The 20,372-nt window shown below is 53.0% G+C and overlaps 1 protein-coding gene across 4 annotated transcripts in view; it reads right to left on the bottom strand.

Moving 5' to 3' along the window:
- Positions 1-3,116: 3,116 nt before the first annotated feature.
- TTC22 (tetratricopeptide repeat domain 22) overlaps positions 3,117-20,372 on the bottom strand; it is a 28,382-nt gene continuing 11,126 nt past the window's right edge. Inside the window, exons 2-7 of one of the 4 annotated variants that reach the window (XM_059689457.1) lie at positions 16,458-16,513; positions 16,146-16,261; positions 15,426-15,544; positions 13,695-13,856; positions 12,662-12,814; positions 3,117-4,146 (exon numbers count right to left, since the gene is read on the bottom strand). In XM_059689457.1, coding sequence (XP_059545440.1) covers positions 4,063-4,146; positions 12,662-12,814; positions 13,695-13,856; positions 15,426-15,544; positions 16,146-16,261; positions 16,458-16,513 — 690 coding nt within the window. In that variant the 3' untranslated portion in view covers positions 3,117-4,062. Of the gene's footprint in view, positions 4,147-10,883; positions 12,185-12,661; positions 12,815-13,694; positions 13,857-15,425; positions 15,545-16,145; positions 16,262-16,457; positions 16,514-20,372 lie in introns of those variants that run through there. The other 3 variants (XM_059689455.1, XM_059689454.1, XM_059689456.1) reach the window with 3 other exon arrangements.

Here is a 20,372-nt window from a genome sequence, read left to right as displayed (position 1 = left end):
TTACAGAGTTCATTCATGGTTAAAACTCCACAAGTTCCCTAAAACAAAAAATAAAATAAAATCCCACAGGACAAATTATTCATTGTCATTTAAAAGAAAGGGAACCTACACTTGCCTTGGTTCCCTTCCCTTTCTCACCTCCCGCTGCCCAGCCCTGGGGACACATCAGGCACTTAATGGTTTCCCTTGGCCCCTGGCCAGACTGGGAGTCCCTGGAACAGGCACAGATTTTGCTCTTTTCTGTACCTTGAATACAGAGCCTGGTCAAGATGGAGGATTAGCAAAAGGTTTTGCTTTTTGTTTAATCAACAAATGAATGGATGGTATGTCTCTCCCTCAGATTAGAGCTCCTGTGAAGACACCCTGAGTCATTCCGGCATCCAGAGCCCATGCCTGCCACAGAGGGGCTCTGAGCGTGTGGTGAATGAACAAGGGAAGGCAGAGTTAATGGTGAACTCCAAGACCTCTGATTGCTCATAACCTCCTGGAGAGGCCGCCCCTCAAAACGGTAGTCCCAGCAGCCTGAGGTCAGAAGCTGTGAATTGGGGAAAGCAAGATGCTGAGGGAGCAGTATTGCAAGGATGCAGGTGCTGAGATCAAGGAGGGCTTCTTGGAGGAGGGGACATGAATTGGACCTTAACTAGGAGATTCCCAGGCTGAAAAGGGCATATAAAAAGACATTCTAGTCAGGGGGAGTAAGTCACAACTGGCTGTAAGTAAGAAGGCTTAAAGGTAGTTCTGGCTGACACACAAGAGTGCTCGGGTGTTGAGAAAGCAGCACAGTGTGGCAGGGCCTGCTGGACGAGGCTGCAAGTTTCTCTTCATCTGAGGCCAGTGAAAGCTTTTCTGTGAAGACTGATACTCCCCTCCCCACCAACACACACAGTGGTAAGATGAGGTCACTGGGCAGTATGAGAAGTAGGCCTGTGGGCAGTGGAAGGGTTTTACATGGGGGAAGGACATGGCCAACTGTGTTTCTTTGTCTGAGTGAGGCGTGAGTGTGAACTCAATTGGGAGGGGAGAGAGGGGGAGAGTCCCAATGGGAGACTCCTCCAATGGCACCGACTGGGGCAGTGTGCCCGAGAGGAGGGGACAGACTCCAGAGGGCCACTGGGACAGTCCATCTGATGGACTTCTGAGACCAACCACACCCAGTTAGCCCAGCCAGGCCAAGACAGACTGGACTGGAGGTGGGAGGGTGGCTTGAACTGGAATCCTGCCCAGCTACTTCCTGGCTATGTAACCTTGGGCCAGTGACTTCATCGTTTCTTCATAAGTAAGACAGAAACCATAATAGCACCATATAGGGTGTTCCAAGGAGTCAATGAAAGATGTAATTGAAAGCAACGTCTCCATCCCTCAGTTCTAATTCTGGGGCCCACATAGCTCCTCTAGCCCACCATAAGTGTCACCAGCAGAGGGGTTTGTGCCCTACCCCTTGGGATAGAAATCAAGAGAGTAGGTGAAACAGATTCAAAAGAGAAGAAGTTTACTAAAAACTGGGTGAGAGGAAAAAGGGAGAGAGAGGGCGCTTGATGCACCAAGGGAGTGCACAGTGACAGAGAGCATGGCTCCCACACTGCGCTGGGGTCTGGCTTATAAAGTGCTGGGTTTCTTTGTGCAGGTGCAGAGTGGGTCTCTGTTTCCAGGTTTCTGAGGTGGGGGTGGGGGGCGGGTGGTGCTTGCATTGACTGGCTCAGGAGCAGATGCATGGGTTTGGGGAGTGTCCAAAGGAAAAACTTAATCTTATCTAGAAGAAGCTCAAGAAGTAACTGAAGGACATTCCCATCCATCTAAGAGAGGCTCAGCCTGTTGCATAAGGAGAGAATTATCATTTTGCTGCCACCTCTAGTTCTAAAGGACCCCCCCACTCTGCCTGTGTGTGGGATGCTAACCCCCTTATGTCTTCAGGGACCTCCTCTCCTTGGGCCCATAGAGCACTACTTGTCCATTGGTTCAATGCCTAAGATTAAGTTGATTAGAGACCAGAAGGGGACTGGAAAGGTAGGCCTCTTTTTATTTTTTTTTAATCCTTACCCGAGGATGTGCTTATCGATTTTAATGAGAGAAAGGAGAGAGAGAGAGAGAGAGAGAGAGAGAGAGAGAGAGAGAGAGAGAGAGATATTGGTGCCTTCCCACTGGGGATCAAACCTGCAACTGAGGTATGTGTCCTGACCGGGAATCAAACCTGAGACCTTTAGGTGTACAGGACGATGCTCCAACCGAGCCACACCGGCCAGGATGAGGTAGGCCTCTTTTTTTTTTTTTTTTAATCAAGATTCCTCATGCCGAAACCGGTTTGGCTCAGTGGATAGAGCGTCGGCCTGCGGACTGAAAGGTCCCAGGTTCGATTCCGGTCAAGGGCATGTACCTGGGTTGCGGGCACATCCCCAGTGGGAGATGTGCAGGAGGCAGCTGATCGATGTTTCTCTCCCATCGATGTTTCTAATTATCTCTCTCCCTTCCTCTCTGTAAAAAATCAATAAAATATATTAAAAAAAAAAAAGATTCCTCAGAATTGAAGTGTGGCCAACAGTCATTGTCATCATCACTGTTCACATTTATAGAGCCCTTGCTATGTGCTAGGGACAATATTAAACACTTTATATCCATGTTTGATTAAATCCCTACAACAACCCCATGAGGTATAAATATCTCTCTTATGTCCATATTACAGATGAGGCAACCAAGGCTTGGAAGGGTTGGCGCTGACATGTCTGTGGTCAACACCACTCGTAAAGGGGGGAGAAAGGATTCGTCTCCAAGTCTGTTTGCTGCACAGCCTGACCTCTGCACTCACAGCCTCCGATGGTAACTTATTTGTAGCAAACATGTGTTGACCCACAACCAAAACTGTGGGAGCCATCCTGCAAACAGTCTTTCTTGTTGGGTCCCCTCTGCCTGGAGGCCTGATCTTTAGAGCCCAGCTCACTGGCACCCTTTTTAAAAAATATATATTTTTATTGATTTCAGAGAGGAAAGGAGAGGGAGTGAGAGACAGAAACATCATGATGAGAGAGAATCACCAACCGGCTGCCTTCTGCATGCCCCCCACTGGGAATCAAGCCTGCAACCCAGGCATGTGCCCTTGACCAGAATTGAACCTGGGACCCTTCAGTCCGAAGGCCAACGCTCTATCCACTGAGCCAAACCAGCCAGGGCAATGGCACCCGTTTTGGTCAGCCTTTCTTGAAGTCCTCACAAGCAAGGACTCCACTCTCCTCAGAATGTTGTCTGAGTATCTCAGTTGGCCCATTTACTCTCTGAGGTGTGTGACAGCTGAGTGTGTACATTTTGTGGGACAAACACACCTGAGTGAAAACACTTGTTTTGCCACCCACTCACCAGGTGCCTATGGACGAGATCCTCAGCCCCCTGAGGCTCAGATGCCACATCTGTAAAGCAGTAGTGACATCTCCCCCAGGGAGTTATGGTGAAGATGCAAAGAGTTGGCCCATGTGAAGGGCTCAGCACGGTGCCTGGCACACAATAGGCCCTGTAGGACACACCCCTCCAGACTGAGCTCTCAGAGGGGAGGGCCCATCGCTAGCCCTGCCAGAATAAATCTGTTTCCTATGTAAAAAAGGTTTTGCTTATAGTAAATCTCAAGGCCTATTTGCTGAATCAATGGCTCTCTACTTAATTCCCTCAATTCTTAAGAATTATCTGCTAAAAATGAAACCAAACAAAACCTCAGTAAAAAGAAACAAAACAAAAACCTCAGTAATAGTTCATCTGGAGACAGCTCCCTTTCGAGCAGCTGCTCTGGGTTAGCTCTGCGGAGCACTGGGCACGGACAGAAGTCGTCATTGATCACCAGAGGGAATGATCCAATGTGAGTTCTGGGTGTGACTTCCGCAGCTTATCTGGGCACTGTGTCCGGAAGATGATGGAAATTGAGTTCCTTTCAACACGACTTTGCCTTTTCTCTTTGGTGCAGAATTCGGGTGAGATCTGGATGGAACGAGGTGGCATTCGTTGCCGTCCAGAGCTGTTGGTTCAGAGAGAGGAATACGGCGTTTGGGTCCAGACAGACCTGGGTTTGCTTTCCGGCTCCAGCACTTACTGGCTGAGTGACTTGGGGCAAGGACTTGACCTTTCTGGTCTTTGGCTATCTACCGTGAGGTCAGGAACCCCAATGAAACGCTGTGAAGAGCAAGCAAACGACATTAGAAAAAGACTCTATAAACGGAAATTTCTGTATGAATATTAGGAATATACTCAGATTATTCTTTTGTAAGATGAAGTGTGTAATGAGATGAAGATTTTAAGTAATTAAGTGAGATTATGTATGTGAAGCACTCGAAGGGCGCCTGGTACTTCGGGCTCATTATGAGATTAACTGGTTAATGCTCCAGTATGGCTCCCACATCTGCCATTCCTCTACCTGCTGTCTCTGCTGCAATGTCACCTTCACAGCCAGGACTTCCTGGCCCCCAATTTTTCACATCAATCCCCACTCCTAACTGCCCTTTGCCCTTAGCATTCCTGATACTCACTACCTGCTTTATTTTTCTTCATGGCATTTATCACCATTTAATATACTAAAAAACTTACCTAGTTTTGCGTTTATTGGTGTTACCTCTCCCCCAACCCAAGTAGAATGCAAGCTCCATCCAGAAGGGTGGGATTTGTGTTTGTTTTGTTCACTGCAGCACGCCCAGTGCCCAGACTAAGGGCCAGATAGTTAATATCGTACGCTTTGCAGGACATACAGTCACTGTCACAACTACTCAACTCTGTTGTTAAAGCCTGAAAGCAGCCATAGAAGTATGTCAACAAATGCGCATGACTGTGTTCTAATAAAACTTTATTTACAAGAACAGGTGGCGGGCTGAATTTGGCCTGTGGGTCACACTTTGCCAACCCCTGGCTTAGATCATTGTCTGCCACATTGTAAATGCTAAGTAGATATTTGTTGAATAAGTTATTCAGTGACTAAATGGATGAATGAGCACAAGATACCTGGTACAGTGCCTGGTGCACAGCTTGTACTCAATAAGTGCGTATTCCTTTCTATTTTATACTTGTCAAAGGAACTAAAAAAGAGGGTTTACTAGAAATAAATGATAAAGACGTATTCTAGGGTCTTATAATTTGCAAACTATGCACACAGCTATGCAAAAACCTAGAAGTGTTCTGAAGAAGAAAGAAAAGAGCCCTTGTAGTAAAAAGTACATTCTTGAGAATTATCTGTCCTGCATTTTTAGCCCTCAGATTGGTCCATGATGGTTATCAGTCAGATGCCAGGGGTCTGGATAATCGATATCAGGTGGACTGGCTCTGTGAGTCCTTCGGGCAGTAACCAGAGGTTTACCTTGAGGTCTGGTGTATGTCCAGATGTGTATCCAGGCATCGGCACAGGATTGGAAAGTCCCGAGCTAGTTAGGACAAGAATAGGATAGCTTCTCATGCACTAACCTTCGTAATGTTAACAATTTTAGCAGCCTGGCTAAGCGACTCAATTTTATGTATTTCCTATATTCACCCTTTCCTCATACTTGATAAATACAACAAGATGGACCATGATGTATTGTATTCAAGGTAGAGAGAAAGTGCCCAGGGAGTACTGAGGTGGGGCACTCCTCCGCTTTGGGTAAAGGAGGACTCCAAGGGGGCCTCAAACTGGGCTCCCCTAGAAGCAGACCCTGAATCAAGGATTCTAAGGCAAGCAGTTTATTTGGGAGGAGATCCCAGGAAACATCAATAGAGGAGTGGGGAAATGAGAGAGGGAAGGGCCGAGAATAAATGCAGGGTGTGATAATGAACAAGCAGGTTACTGCTGTGGGCAACCGGCCTGGATCCCAGTGGGACCTCAGGGGGAAGGTGGAATTTGCCTCAGGATGGTCCTACCTTCCCCCCAATCCTCCTGTGAGACTGGGCTATTCTCCCGTGTCCATCCCCCACTAGTTGAAGGCTGCTCTCGGGGCATCAGCTTCCCATCAGGTGGACAGCGGCCGGTGCTTGCAGTAGGATGCCTTCAGCAGGCACCTGGTAGATGAGGGGGGTGGGCGATGGGCAGGCGCTAAAGCAGTACTTGAGCTGCCTCACAGGATAAACTGCCACCTCTTTAAGTTACTGTGTTCAGGTCTGTGGTGAAGGCTAAGCCTAATCCTAATTGGGGCAGCTGCTAATGGCTGTTTCGGCCGACAGAGCATTTTCTGTCCCTGCACCAGCTGGAAGACTCTCTGGGAAGGTCGCCGATTCGCCCAGCCTGGGTCAGATGTCAGCTGTTGGGGTCTGGGTGTGGGGTGTGGTGGCTGGCAGCCCTCCCCTTCTATGCAGAGCGGGGAAGGGGCAATTCCTAGCCCAGGAAGAAGAGGTGCGCGGTTCCCAGCAGGAAGGGCTCGGGGCAGATGAGACAGTAGATCTCCCCCATACATATCGAGGTGCTTTTGTTTGTTTCTCTTACTCTGTGGACAACAGATACACTCGCAGAGGAGCTGCAGTTTAATGAAACCATTTACATGCCAAAACTGAACAAGCCCCACCACCGAGCTGTTGCTGGGTTTGGAAACATAAACATGAGAAATACAGGCAGATTTTTTTAAAGTGTTCAGTTTATACAGCAACGTATGTGACAGGAGAGAAAGTAATCTAAGCCCCCAGTAGTTAAGAGGCCACTCATTAGCACTCTTTCTCCTGCCTGCCATTCAAGGCGGGTGGAGAGACCTCGGCAGGTCACTGAACCTCTCCCAGCCTCAGTTTCCTCATCTGTAACACAGAGACAACGCTGAATGCATAGCCTATGGGCTTACGAGGTAAAGCGTGTGACTGGCTCACGGCAGCGTCTCATTAATTGTTTGATGGTGATGACGATGGAGATGATTTCCTTTGTCCTCCCTGTGGGAAACTTCCCTGCTCGGTCAAATCGTTCTTTTGTGGCCACCTAGAGGCCAGCTGAGGCTTCCCGCAGCGCCACGGTTTTCTCTCACCACTGCTTGCCAAGAGCATCCCTTTCCCCATCACAATCAGAGAGGTCGCCTTCCAAGCAGAGCTGGGAGGCCGGAAAGGTGCTCCCGGCAGGTAGATTAGGATGAGGCTGTCTGTGGGGAGGAGCTGGGGGCCTGGGCGGGAGCTGGCCGAGTCCTAATCCCCTCCGATCGCCTGGCCAGGACTTCAGCCCCACAGAGCCAGGGAGCGTTTCTCATGGAGGCATGCCCGCCATGGGCGGGGGGGGGGGGGGGGGGGTCTCTTTCCATCCGCTCATTTCACTGCTGATCTGTAAAGTGCTAAATGTCGTTATCTGCCCCTTCCTTAAACAAGAAAAAAAGTTAACAGCCTGAGAAAAGGAGATATTCCACTTTATTTGGTATCCGGCCACCATCGTCCACACGGGGCGCTGCTCCTCGGGGCCGATTAGCCCTGTTCTGTTCTGCTTTCAGCGGCTGGCACCGCTGTGTGCAGGCTCCAGGATGGGTGGACACCAGCAGCTGGAAGTCAGGTCAGAGCTGGGCAGGCTGTCGGCAGAGCAGCCAGCCACCTTCTGAACAACCCAAACCCTGCAACAGGTGCCACAACAGAGAGAGAATGGGGCCAGACAGAACTTGTTCAGGTCACCATGCTTATTAGGGTCTGTTCTATGTGGCCTCAGAAGCTGAACTTGAATCAGAAGATAGAAAGTACAGAAAAGAGTATTTCAACTAACAGAAGGACAAACTCAATAGACAGGCCCATTGAAAAATGGATTGGTTCCTTCAGGAGGTAGTGAGCTGACTGTCTGCCAGAGGTATGCACGTGGTTTAGACCCCCATTTCAGAACAATCACTGCTGAGAGGAGTCCTGCTTTATTTTTAAAAAATATATTTTGATTGATTTCAGAGAGGAAGGGAGAGTGAGAGAGAAACATCAGTGATGACAGGGAATCATTGATCAGCTGCCTCCTGCACGCCCCACCTGAGGATTGAGCTTGTAACCCCGGCACGTGCCCTGACGGGGAATGGAAGAGTGACCTCCTGGTTTATAGGTCAACACTCAACCACTGAGCCACACCTGCCGGCAAGGAGTCCTGCTTTAGATGGAGAAGCTGGAAGAGGCGATGACTAAGGTTCTTTCCAACTCTGAGATTCTGGAGACCTGCAACTGAAAAGTCTCACCTGCGTTCCTTCACCACGCCTTGCTCACACTGGCTAGACAGGAGTGTCGAGCTGCCTGCGGTCTGTGCTAGACGCAGAGGAAGGAGTGGGCAGGCGCACGAGGCGTGATTTATCTTCATTACTCCCATCATGGGGTCATTAAGGCTTTTACTCTGCAGTGCTCCCCTAAGGAGCTCCTGCTGCTTCAGTTGTGTGACACAGTTGTTCCCCCAGCTGCCCAGTGGGCAGGGGTGTTTGCAAGGCTCAAAGTTGTAATTAAATAAAGATCAGCCACCCACTAGCCTCCCCCAACCAGCCAGAGTCACAGTCCTGGGGGCGCAAGGTCTGGCTTCCGCAGTGGCTTGCTGGAGAGGGGTGGCCAAGGACCAGGTCCTGCGGCCCAGGGACAGCCATACTCTCCTCCCCACCGGGCTGGGGAGAGGCCACGAATACAGGGTGCGTATGACTGGTGTGGAGGGCGAGGGTAGCCAGCTGTGGCAGCTAAAATCTTCCACAGCTTCCTGTTAGTCTCCACAAGTCTCCACTGCAGCCCACAAGGCCATGCATAACCTGCTGTGCAGGTCTGGCCTGTGATGTCCCTGAAGGTAAGGGCAGGTCTGTTTTGTTCTCCAATGGAGCCCAGAGCTTGGCACTATGCTTGACACTCGATGAGTGCTCGGTAAGTGCTAGTTGAGTGAAAGAATGGAAGGCCTGTTGTCCTCTTAGACTTGATAGACGTAAACTGGGCAAAGGAGGCAGGCCGGAAAGGGCAGAGAACACTGGCCCACAGGTCTGGAAGTGGGGCTCAAGTCTGAATCTGTGATCCGTTCGTGGCTTGACCTTGGTCAAGTCCCTGCTTTCTTGTCTTTGTTTCCCAGGGGCAGAACTGGGTAACTGGCTAAGGCTGGAGAGGAAGAGGAAAGAAAGCCCATGCTTTGTGGTTGAATTCTGGGCACAAAGGTCCTTGGGCTGCAGACCTGGTCCCAGCCTCAGCCCTGGGGACCTGGTGAGGCAGTTGCATCACTGCTGTGGGTTTACTCAGTCCAACCACCCAGACCCAGCCTGTCTCGGGTGCCAAGCTCAGCGCAGGGCCCCGGGGCTGGATCAGTTATAGTTCCTGCTGTAAAGAATCCAGAGCTGGGGCAGGGTGGACAACAGGCATAGTGACAGTTACGGCCCAAGAAGGAATAAACGCCACACAGTGGGACACAGCGCCCCGAGAGCTCGCCGTGCATGAAACGGAGTGATTAATGAGAGCTGGGAGGATTTGGTAAGACTGCTGGGGGTGGCATCTTTGAGCCGAGAACTTGGGATAGAAATCACAGGAAAAAAGCCAGTGGAGGAAGATGTCCAAGGTCACAGAGGAAAAGCAGTTTGGGAAGAAGGTATGGGGCAAAGGGACAGAGTTTGTGACCACAGAGCCAACTCTAGACATAGATGACACATCTCCCAGGAAGAACTATGTTCCAGGAGGCAGCACAGAACGGGGCAGGTCTGGTCCAAATTCTGGCTCTTCTTATACTTACCCGAGACCTTGGTCAGCATCTGTGTCCACATCTGTAAAATGAGGATTAGAATGCTACTCCCCCGGGCTGTTGAGAGAATTACATGTATGAAGTGCCTAGCCCTGGAAATGGGGTTTCCGATCGCTTTTTGGCTTTTGGTCAATATGCAGATACCCCAAGAGAAGCTACACTAGTCATTCATATGACTGGTGTGAGATTATCAGAAAGAAAGTTTATTGAAAAAGTTTGAGAGGAGGCGGCGGCAAGGGGGGAGAAATGCATTACTTTGGGGGCAGGAACAGCAGGGAAGGAAACAAACAGGGAAGCCTGGGGAAGCAAACGGCACCAACTTCCCAGCTGTGCCAGCAAACTACCTCGGATTCAGTCTGACTGTTTGAGGAAGCAGGAGAAGAAAGAGATGGTTTCCATCATCGGTGGAGCAGGGACGGGGGAGGAGTAGACAGGGCTGCACCTCCATCTGCCACTGGAGACATGAGGAGCAATGTAGGGGCTGGCCTATCCCTGGTTAACATCTGGGGATCAGAGATATGAGGGAAGCAGTGAGTATACTTTTTAGCAGGGGTGGGGAACCTTTTTTTCAGTCACGGGACATTTAGATGTTTATAACGTCATCCACAGGCCATATAAAATTATCAACTTAAAAATTAGCCTGCTCTACTTGGCCCATCATTAACTCACCCCTAATGCCTTGGCAGGGCCAGGCCGAATGATGTTTGCGGGCCTTACATGGCCCGCGAGCCAGACGTCCCCCACCCCTGCTTTAAAGAAAGGAACAAATGCAAAACAAGTCACAAACCATTATGGGGTCTTGCCATGGCAGTTGTGTAAACTAGCCTTCCTGGCGTCTGGCAAGAACTTAATCTGGGATTTTAGGGTAAGCAGTTCTTGTAGGTAGGTCCACAAAAATCCAGGTCGGCCATCCTAAGATTTGGTGGCCATCAGAGTCTGTCTTCGACAACAAAATCCCACATCTAAGATTCTATGTCTACGATTCCAAGAGTATAAAACTCCTTTTTTTTTTTTTTTAGTATGATCCTAGTTATTAATAATTATATGCATACATATATAAACAAACAGATTTCTTGTAGTATTAGCAAGAAATGCTAATAATTTATGGATAGTGGAAATTTGGATAGTGTCTACTTTTTTTTCCTGTAGTATTTTATTCTTTTTATTTTTTATTGTTTTATTGCTTAAAGTATTACAAAGGGTATTACATATGTGTCCTTTCCCCCCCCCCCCCCCCCGCCCTTGACAATCCCCTGGCCTCCCCTACCCCCCCAGTGTCTTATGTCCATTGGTTATGCTTATATGCATGCATACAAGTCCTTCGGTTGATCTCTTGAATATAAAATTCTAAGACACTCTTCATTCTCTTGCTGAAGGTTCAAGATCAGGGCACGTGGCATTTCCTGATGGGTGGGTCCCTCCCTGGGTTCTCAGAACAAGAAGTCAAGCAAAGGTGCTGTTGATGGGCTTTACTCCTTGTCTGGGAGCCTTGCAGCCCACCCTGTGCAAGGATGAGGCCTGCGGAAGACTGCTAGCCAGGTAGGGAGACTGCTAGCCAGGTAAGGAGACTGCTAGCCAGGTAGGGAGAGCCCCGAGCACCCGGGGCTGACCTCGGCCCTGCCCCTTTCCTGTTCACTGGGCAGCTCTGCGCTCGCTCCAGCCACGGCTTTTCCGGCTGCAGGACCCCTGACACCCACTCCACAGCTTGAGTAAGGGCTTCATTATAAGGACCGAGTGTCGCTCATGGGACAAAGACTGGCACTAAGGCCTCGGGGATTGTCCCGCGAACTAGAAACCCGACATAACGAGCAGTCATCTCCTGTATCTCTTAGGAGACTCGCAGCCCTCTTATTTTCTCGGCGCATTTGCCCAAATCTGCCCTTCCGTTGGCGGTCTCCTGGACCAGGTCCTTCTACCTCCATGAGCACAAACTGCCCCGAAGTCTCCAAGTCCCACTCCAGCTCCCGAAAGAATCTGATTGGCTCTGTGCAAGCAGGGCCCAGACTTGGCCCGATGGGCTGTGGGCTGGGCGGGGCCTCAGACGGAGAAGGCGCGGCGGCCCCGAGGCGTCCGGGCGCCCTCCCCGTCGCCTTCCATGGTCTCAAAGAGCAGCCGCACCAGCGCCAGTCGCCCCTGGCTCACCAGGGCCCGCGCCAGCCCCAGCACCTCGCCCGTGTGCCCGCGCCACACGCGCTGCAGCTCCTGCCGCAGGCGCGCCGCCGGGTACTTGTCCTGGGCGCGGCGCAGCCACGCGTCCACCTCGCCGCCCAGCTCGCCGTCGCTCAGCTGCGCCTGGCTCCACTGCGCCAGCAGCGCCTCCAGCAGGCAGCCGAAGCCCTCGGGGTGGCTGCAGCCCGCGTCGTCCAGCTCCACCACGCGCTTGAAGCAGGCCGCCGCGTTGGCCTCCTCGCCCTTGATGCGGAGGCACTTGCCCCGCAGCAGCTGCAGCTCGGGCAGCGTGGCGCCCAGCTCCAACTCGCCCGCCTTGGCCAGGAAGACCAGCGCCTGGTTCAGCGCCGCCTCATCCACCGCCAGCAGCTCCTGCATCGCGTCCACGCCCATGTAGTAGTAGACCTGGGTGGGGTGGCCGGGGTGAGCCTTTCAAACCCCCACCCCACCCCACCCCACCCCACCCCACCCCACCCCCACTCGCCCTGGCTGCTCCCTGCTTCCATACTTATTCACCGCAAATTTTGGTCCCCCTTCCCTGGAAAAGGAGACGCGGTATTCTGATTCCAGTTCCCACCCTACCACTCTTGGCCACATAACCTTGAGCAAGGCAACGTGTGGGCCTAGTTTTCTCATGTCTAAAACATGATCATGTCACCGTTTGGTAATCATTCCCTGGCACACTTCCTGAGTGCTCGGAAAGAATCAGGCCTGTTCTCAACCATGTACGTGCATTTAACCCTCCCCCGTAGGAGGCGGGTACTGTTAGCAGGTAGGGCGATGTCCCCTTCCTGTGTCCGAGGATCCCAGGCCTGGCCTGGCAGAAAGTAAATAGGTCCTGAGTAAGCCATTGGCTGTGCAGCAAGCCAAGAGCTGCCTTACCTGGCCGATGTCCAGGTAGGTCTTGAGGCCTGGGCATACCTTGACCACCTCCTCGAGGTCGGCCTTGGCGCAGGCCAGGTGGTTCCTGTCAGGCATGCCTCCGAGCCCCATCTTGACCCGCTCCAGGTCGTGAAGGTAGGCTGTGATGTGGACCTGCCCAGAGAGTGCGCTCAGGGAAGATGCTCCAAGCAAGGCCCCTCTGCCCTCCTTTCTACCCTAAATGAAGCCGGCCTTCTCAGCAGCGACTCAGGGAGGTGGGTGGTGGAGCAGAAAGCCCCTGAGGTGGGGCCCAGGAGTTCTAGGTTTCAATGCTGTGCCAACCTGGGCTAGCCACTCCCCCTTCTGAGCCTTAGTTTCCCTGTCTGTTCAATGATGAAGTAAAAGCCCTTCATTCATTCACTCATTCATTCAACATATATGTATTGAGTGCCCACCATATGCCAGGCCCTGTGTTGGGTAGTGGGGTGCAATGGTGATAGGACAGATGAGGCCCCTGCCCTGGTAGAACTTAGCATTCTAGTAGGAAGATGATCACGAAGAAGTGAACAGCGCCATTTCGAGTGATAAGTGCTATTAACATCTACGCACGGTGATGGATTGAGGTCCCTGGGGAGAGCTCTGATCGACCACCTCAGGCTGCCCCTGATCTACCTACAGCCTTTCCCAAGCACCTCCCCGCTCCAGGCATGGTGCTTCGGATGGTACCCACTTAGTCTTCTCACCACCGGGCCCGGAGTGATGAGTGGAGATTCCAACCCAGGACGGTCTGACTACGCTGGGCACCAATCAAGAAGAGGCTGCAGGCCGTTGACCACGTAGGTTATTGCGGAACGGATGCTGCAGTGGGTGGGAGGGTCCTTTATTCTTTCACTCAACAGCTGTCCAGAACCTAAACTGTGTGCCTCGTGACTCCTAAGCGCCTTCCTACCAGGAAGGCTTCATTATCTTTGCGCTCTGGCAACAGGGTCTTGGCCCGGGGCCCCTGCTGTCTGATTCCCGAGGAAGGAGGAGGTGGAGTCAATGGGTGACGCACCTTGGCCCGCGTGCAGTACGCCTGCCAGTTGAGCTCCGGATCGCGTAGGATATCCAAGGCCATGTTGCAGGTGCCAATGGCCATATCCTGCTTTCCCAGGAAGTGGAAGATTTTGGCCAGGCGATTCAGGATCGGGGGTTGGTCCTTGGCAATCTCGATGGCCTGGGGAAAGGGAGGAGGGTAAGAGCACACAATTTGTCTGTTGGCCTGCAAGAACTAGCTAAATAGTGCCTGACCTTCAGGAACCCCAACTCTGGACAGAGCCCAGTCTTCGCATTGCTTATTCCCCATAGTCACCTGCCGGGAAGCGCAGTCTTCTTATGGAGCCCAACACTTGGGGTACAGCTCATTGCCACTTAGCTCTCGAGAGCTCGACTCACTGCCATGCTCTCTGCCATGCTCAGGGGTCATGTCCAGTGAACCTCTCCAGACCCCAAGCAAACCCCTTCTCCTCAGGACACATCCAGGGTGCTCCTCCCCATTTCTCAGGGCAGGTGGGCGGAGGGGCCAGAACCAGCCTCGACCTCTCTGTCCCCAGCGCAGTGTTTCTAGCTCAGCCACAGCACTGAGCCCCTGTTGTTACTGATGGCTGCTGTGCGCGTTCTCTGCCGCCCCTGAGAGGGTGAGTTCCTGCAGGGCCGGGGCCCTGCTGGCCATCTCTTTGCCCCAGCGCAGAGTAGGTGCTCAAGGAGGGGTGAAGGCCGTGTTTTTGTTAAATTGGACATAACTCTCATAACACTCATGAGCCAGTGTGAATGCTCTGTCCTAAGATCTCTCATCACAAAATTGCTCACCATCCACCGGCAAGCAACAGGGATGCGCCCTTGCAGGGCATGGTGCTGCGAGCACAGGCCAGTGATATCGCAGGGCCGGCCTCCAGGGAAGACTTCAAAGCTGAGCTGAGTGTAGAAACTGCCACATACACAAGGTGCCAAGAATAAGGCTTGAACAGCACTTGACAGGTCATAATGAACAGTTTTGTCCACTAACTCCTTTGAGTTTCTCAATCATCTAGAAGGCGGACGGACCCCACAGTTAACAGATAAGGAGGCTCGGAGATGAAAGTGACTTGCCTTAGGGTCACCCGGCCTGTGGGCACAGCTGGCACTAGACCCTGGCTAAACGTATCCGCTTTCCACTACTAGGCCACTGCAGGTGGGAGGGATGTGAACCAAGGCCCAAGGGGAAAAGCCTGAGGGTGTATCTGGGAAATGGTGATGAGCATAGAAGACAAAGCTGGACACAGGTTTGGGCCAGACCAGGTGTGGGCAGGGCCTGATTCTTTTTCTTTTTTTAAAAATATATTTTATTGACTTTTTTACAGAGAGGAAGGGAGAGGGATAGAGAGTTAGAAACATCGATGAGAGAGAAACATCGATCAGCTGCCCCCTGCACATCCCCCACTGGGGATGTGCCCGCAACCAAGGTACATGCCCCTGACTGGAATAGAGCCTGGGACCCCTGAGTCCGCAGGCCCATGCTCTATCCACTGAGCCAAACTGATTAGGGCCAGGTCCTGATTCTTTGGCAAAGAGGCTCGATGACAAGGGAGCACTTCTGTTTGTTTGGGACGGAGAGAAAGGCCTGGAGTGAGGGCACTTCCTGGGTGGGCACACAGTGGGGGGTGAAAGTGGGGGGGGGTGACACCCAGAGAAGCAGAGGGTTCCAGAAGAGGAGGTTGGGTGGTAGGGAGGTCCCAGTTTGGAGAGGGGGCGTGGCTGGGGCACATACCTTGCCAAAGCAGTCCAGGGGGTCGGTCCCTGAGTACCCGCAGTCGTGGACGCCCATGGGGGTGGTGGAGAAGGTGTGCTTTCTCTCCAGCAGCATCCCGAGGTAGCACCAGGCCAGGGCTGGGGGGAGGGGAGAGAGGGGTCTCTAGGAGGCAGCAGGGAGGAGAGAGGGAGAGGAGCCACGAGGAGGGAGGGGACCAGCTGCACCCAGGTGTCGGCTCCCAGGAAGACAGAGGGGTCAGTGGCATGAAATCCCCGAGGGCCACTCAGGGTCCCACTGAGAGAAACAGGTGGGGAGAGGGGACGCGTGAGTGAATGGATGAACGCACGGTGGTGCTAACCCGTGTTCACTGCATCCCTCAGGGGACCTCCGAGGGTGCACAGCCTCTCCGGCTGCAGCTTAGTTCTGGCCCCTGTTCTAGCCGCGTGGCCCTGTGAACAACGCCTGCACTGCTCTCCAGCACAGCCTCGTCCCCAGCCAGGACGTGGGCTGAGAGGCTGAGCAACGCCTCTGAGAGGCACCTGAACACGTGCGGTTGTAGTACTTGTGATTGGTGTGCTCACCTGTGCAAGGTGAGTGAGCTCTCGAGGTGAACAAGTGAATATATGAGACAGAGGGTGAGGGAGAGAAACAGGGTCCAAAAAAGGGAGGCAGTGCTGGGGGGGGGGGGGGCGGTAGGCAATGACAGACAGGCTGCTCTCCACCATCCCCGCGCCCTACCTCGGTGCTGGGGGTCTGAGGACTTGAGGACTTGGCGGAGCAGGGCCAGTGTGCGGTTGAAGGCAGGCAGCCTCTTCTGCTCCTCTCTGCCCAGCTCCAGGAAGATGCCATCTAGCCTGTGGCCGAGGAAAGGATGCAGGTGGTTGGTACCCCCTCCAGGCTGTCTCCCAGGTGCTGTAAGTCCTCCCTTTCCCAGGCCACTGGCAGGGAGGGGGGCTTGGGGAGCCCTTGCCATGGAGATGGGCTCAGCCACTTCTCCCCTGGGCTCCAGGCCACGCCTCCCCCCATCCCGTGCCCCCTTCCCAGCCTGACCTGATGAAAAGCGTTGCCATGGTGAAGTACCAGCCCCTTTTCTCCTCCATGGGGATCTGGGGAAGCAGAGAATGGCCGGTGCTGCTGTTATCGAATACTCAGGCTACTGTTCATAGATTCCCACATTTTCCCTGAACCCCGAGAAGCAGCCAGTAGTACAAGGGCTTTGGCCTTAAACATTCTTGATCTAGTCCGGGCTCTGCCATTGACTGGCCGGGTGACCTTGGGCAAGTCACTTCCCGTCTCTGGCCACAGAGGATTTGACGAGATGACCTGTGTGAATGCCCTGCATGAGGAGCCCAGCACAGAGCCCGTGCAGGATACATTCCCTCCCCTCCTGGCTTGCTCTCCAAGCTGAGCTCCCCTCCCTGGCTCCCCACCTGTGCTCTGCATCCCCCCACCCAGGGGCCCACACTCCACTGGTCACCTCTCCCCGCCGTCCACCCGCTCTTTCCCTTGGCACCCCCCTCGGCTCCCACCTTCCTGAGAAAGCCATGCTGAGTGAGCTCAGCTGAGGCCCAGGACCCCCCTGCACCATCTCCCATCGTTATTCTTGCCAACCTTGCCGTGCATTTAGACCGACTTGGGCACCAGATAAAATATTTATGCTGTTATTTATGGGAGTAGCTGTTCCTGCCTCGGGAAGGAATTTTAATGAAAACCAATAAAACCCCCAGTGCATATCAGCAGCTCTGCTCAGGCTCCAGCCCCTCCCTCTGCATTCATCTCCTGTCGATGAGCTCCAGGCTCCTTTCTGCACTCACCCCCACCACACTGCGGCTTCCTCAGCTCAGACCCCCCCCCTCCCTCCCCCTTCCCCCCCCCCGCCCCCCCCCCCCCGACTCCTAGCAGCTGGGGTGAATGCATTCAGTGCAGCCAGCATTTCTGGACATCTGTGGTGTGAGGCCCAGTGTTGGGTGCGGTGGGGATGTGGAACTGAAGGGAGCCGCACCCTGGCCCAGATGGGCTTGCAGCCTGGCCGGGGAACAGACCCAGGCGTAAATAATAGGGCTTGACTGAGTGCCTGCCACGTGCCAGGCTCCCGGTACCGATGACCTCAATCTCACAACACCTGGGTGTCATCACATTTTACAGAGGAACATATGAAGGCTCAGAGGGGTGAAGTGCCTTGCTCACGTTCACACAGCATGCGGATGTCAAGGCTGGGATTTGAATCCCCTTGTTAGTCTCCAAAGCCCATGCTTCCCTCACCACAAGGCAGAGTTTGATCAAGGCCCTGAGAGGAATGCAGGCAAATATAGCAGGATGGAGACAAAGTCTAGCAGAGGATGGGCTGTGGGTGGGTTTTGAATGGCAGTGGTATTTCAGAGGGTGGGGTGGGGGACAAGGGCACTGATGGAGGGCTCAGCATGGAGCTGTGTGGGCAGCCTGGTGAGCTGGAGTGTGGCCTGTGAGGTGTGGTGTGGGGAGTTAAAGCTCGCAAGTTACATTGCAGTTGCTCCGGGGAGGCCATGGATGAGCTTGGAGGGAGGAAGAGAGGAAGGGAACCTGTGAGTCAGATCCCAGTGAGTGAACCAAGATCGACTACCAAGAGGAGGCCCCACTAATTGCATTTCTCAGCGGCTCCTCCCCAGGTATCTTCCTGTGCGGCCCAGGCTGGGCCCTGGGGATAGGAGAGGAGAGAGGCAGGTCCTGCCTTTAGGAGTTCCTGGTCTGGCAGGAAAGTCAGAACCACAGACCCAGAGTAAAGGAACACCAGGGGTATGGGAGAAGGTGCCCTACTAGGCCCAGGGGTACCCCCAGGCTTCCAGAGGAGGGTGAGCCAGAGCAGGGTTCCCAAGGACAAGTAGGAACCAACCCAGTGGGTATGATGTGAGGAGGCATTCCAGACGGAGGGGACAGCGTGTGCAAAAGCTGAGATGAGTGAGCACGGTGTGTCGGGGGCTGGAAGGGGCAGGGGGGTGGGGTGAGCCAGCAGGGCTACCCCAGGAGGAGCCTCTGAGTGCCAGGCTTAGGACCTGGAGCTCATCCACAGGGCAGCAGGGAGCCATGGAAGGGTTAGAGCCGGGGAGTGCCAAGATCCAACGTGTTTTTACATTCACCTTGGAGAGGAATCCTGTTCTGTATGAGGGAGTGTGTGTAGGGGGCTTTAGCTGAAACAGGGCTGTCCGGAGGGGAGAGAAGCAGGTCTCAAGTGTTAAGGGGCATCCTTGAGAGCTCAGGGGGGAACACTGGCCAAAGCCACAGTGGAGGTCAGCTGCTGGGTAACTTTTCCTGCTGCACCTACACAGGACCTGGGATGTGGGACGGGAACTCGGACTCATGGGACAACACTGTGGGCCAAGCTGGCTGAAGACCTGGACTTCGGATCTGGTCCTGACCGTGGAAAGACTGAAGGCATGTGTGCCTCAAGCTCCCTGGCTGCTGGTAGGTGTGATCTCATGACCTCTGACCCCAGGCCCACTCCGAGGTTGGCCAAACTGAGTCATGGCAGGTAGAGACAGAACCTGCTCCCCCGCTCAAGCTCCTTATGAGGAGGTGTGGCCACAGCGAGAGCAGGGGTAGGAGACGTGGGGGCTGGTGGCCGGTGGCTGGCACGGGGCTGGTGAGTTACACCTCGGGCTGTGTCCTTAGCTGCAAAGGAGGATGATAATACCAGCCTCACAGGTATGTGAAGCAGCGCCCAGCCTGGAGTACTTGCTCCGTTAATGTGTGCTCCCGTTCTCCTGGTTTGGGTTAAAGCTGAATGGAGTTAGGGGTGTCTAGGAGGCCACGCTGCCCACTGTGGCCTACTTCAGTTCCCCACGGGGCAATGAGGCCTCAGGCCCTGGAATCCGCTCTCCAACCACTCTCCACTCCCTGCTGTGCTCCTAGGCCTCAGATCCTGAGGGTCCCAGGCACCGTTCTCGCCTCCACAGGTCCCCAGTGTGGGAGAGTAATGTGGTGTCCTCAGGGCTCTCCCTGGCTCATAGCCATTCTCTTGCTTGGTATTCAGGTTGCAACAAATTATGTCACATAGTACATGACAGAGGTGGGAGTTAAACCCATGCCTTCATAGTCCTAGCTCAAGCCTTGTCCACAATACTCAGTTATTTTGACCAACCTCCTTATTATATCTCTGAGGACACTGAGACCACAGAGGTGAAGCAACTTACCAAAAGTCACACAGAAGTTAGTGTCAGGGGTTAAAAATCCAGTGGTTTCACCACCACTCTGAAATGCTCCAGTAATTCAAGAGCTTGGTTATGGTTTGAACTAAGCAAACAATACTACCACCTGGTGGCAGTATGCTCGAATTGCAGGGACAACTCAGTTTCCTCTCCTTCGCCTTCGCAGCCGCTCTCAACCTGTGGGTCCCCGCCCCTTTGGAGGTCGAACGACCCTTTCACAGGGGTCGCCTAAGACCATCGGAAAACACACATATAATTACATATTGTTTTTGTGATTAATCACTATGCTTTAATTATGTTCAATTTGTAACAATGAAAACACATCCTGCATATCAGATATTTACATGACGATTCATAACAGTAGCAAAATTACAGTTATGAAGTAGCAGCGAAAATAATTTTATGGTTGGGGGTCACCACAACATGAGGAACTGTATTAAAGGGTCGCGGCATGAGGAAGGTTGAGAACCACTGGACTAGAAGACTGAAACTGATTTTCAGAAAAGTAGCTAGATGAATGACATCACAAACACAGTCCCTTTTTAGATTCTCGCGTAAGAGTTACACTTGCAGGAGGGCTTATGGGGTGGTAAATACGGAATGGAGTTCATTGTTTAAATGGATCTGATCTGAAACCTTGTTGTGCCTGAGGTTTAATCTTCTAGCTCCGTGATGAAGCTATTCTCTCTGCTGTGCAATTCTGGCCCTGAAATGGGCTGTCTCTTTAAAAATTCTTCTGGTTGTAACTGAAGCAGCAGCTGAAGCTGTTACCAGGGGCAACCTG

This window comes from Myotis daubentonii, chromosome 3, assembly GCF_963259705.1.
Source record: "Myotis daubentonii chromosome 3, mMyoDau2.1, whole genome shotgun sequence".
NCBI lineage: Eukaryota > Metazoa > Chordata > Mammalia > Chiroptera > Vespertilionidae > Myotis > Myotis daubentonii.
The sequence above is the reverse complement of the archived record's forward strand: the minus strand, read 5'-3'. Positions and strand labels throughout refer to the sequence as shown.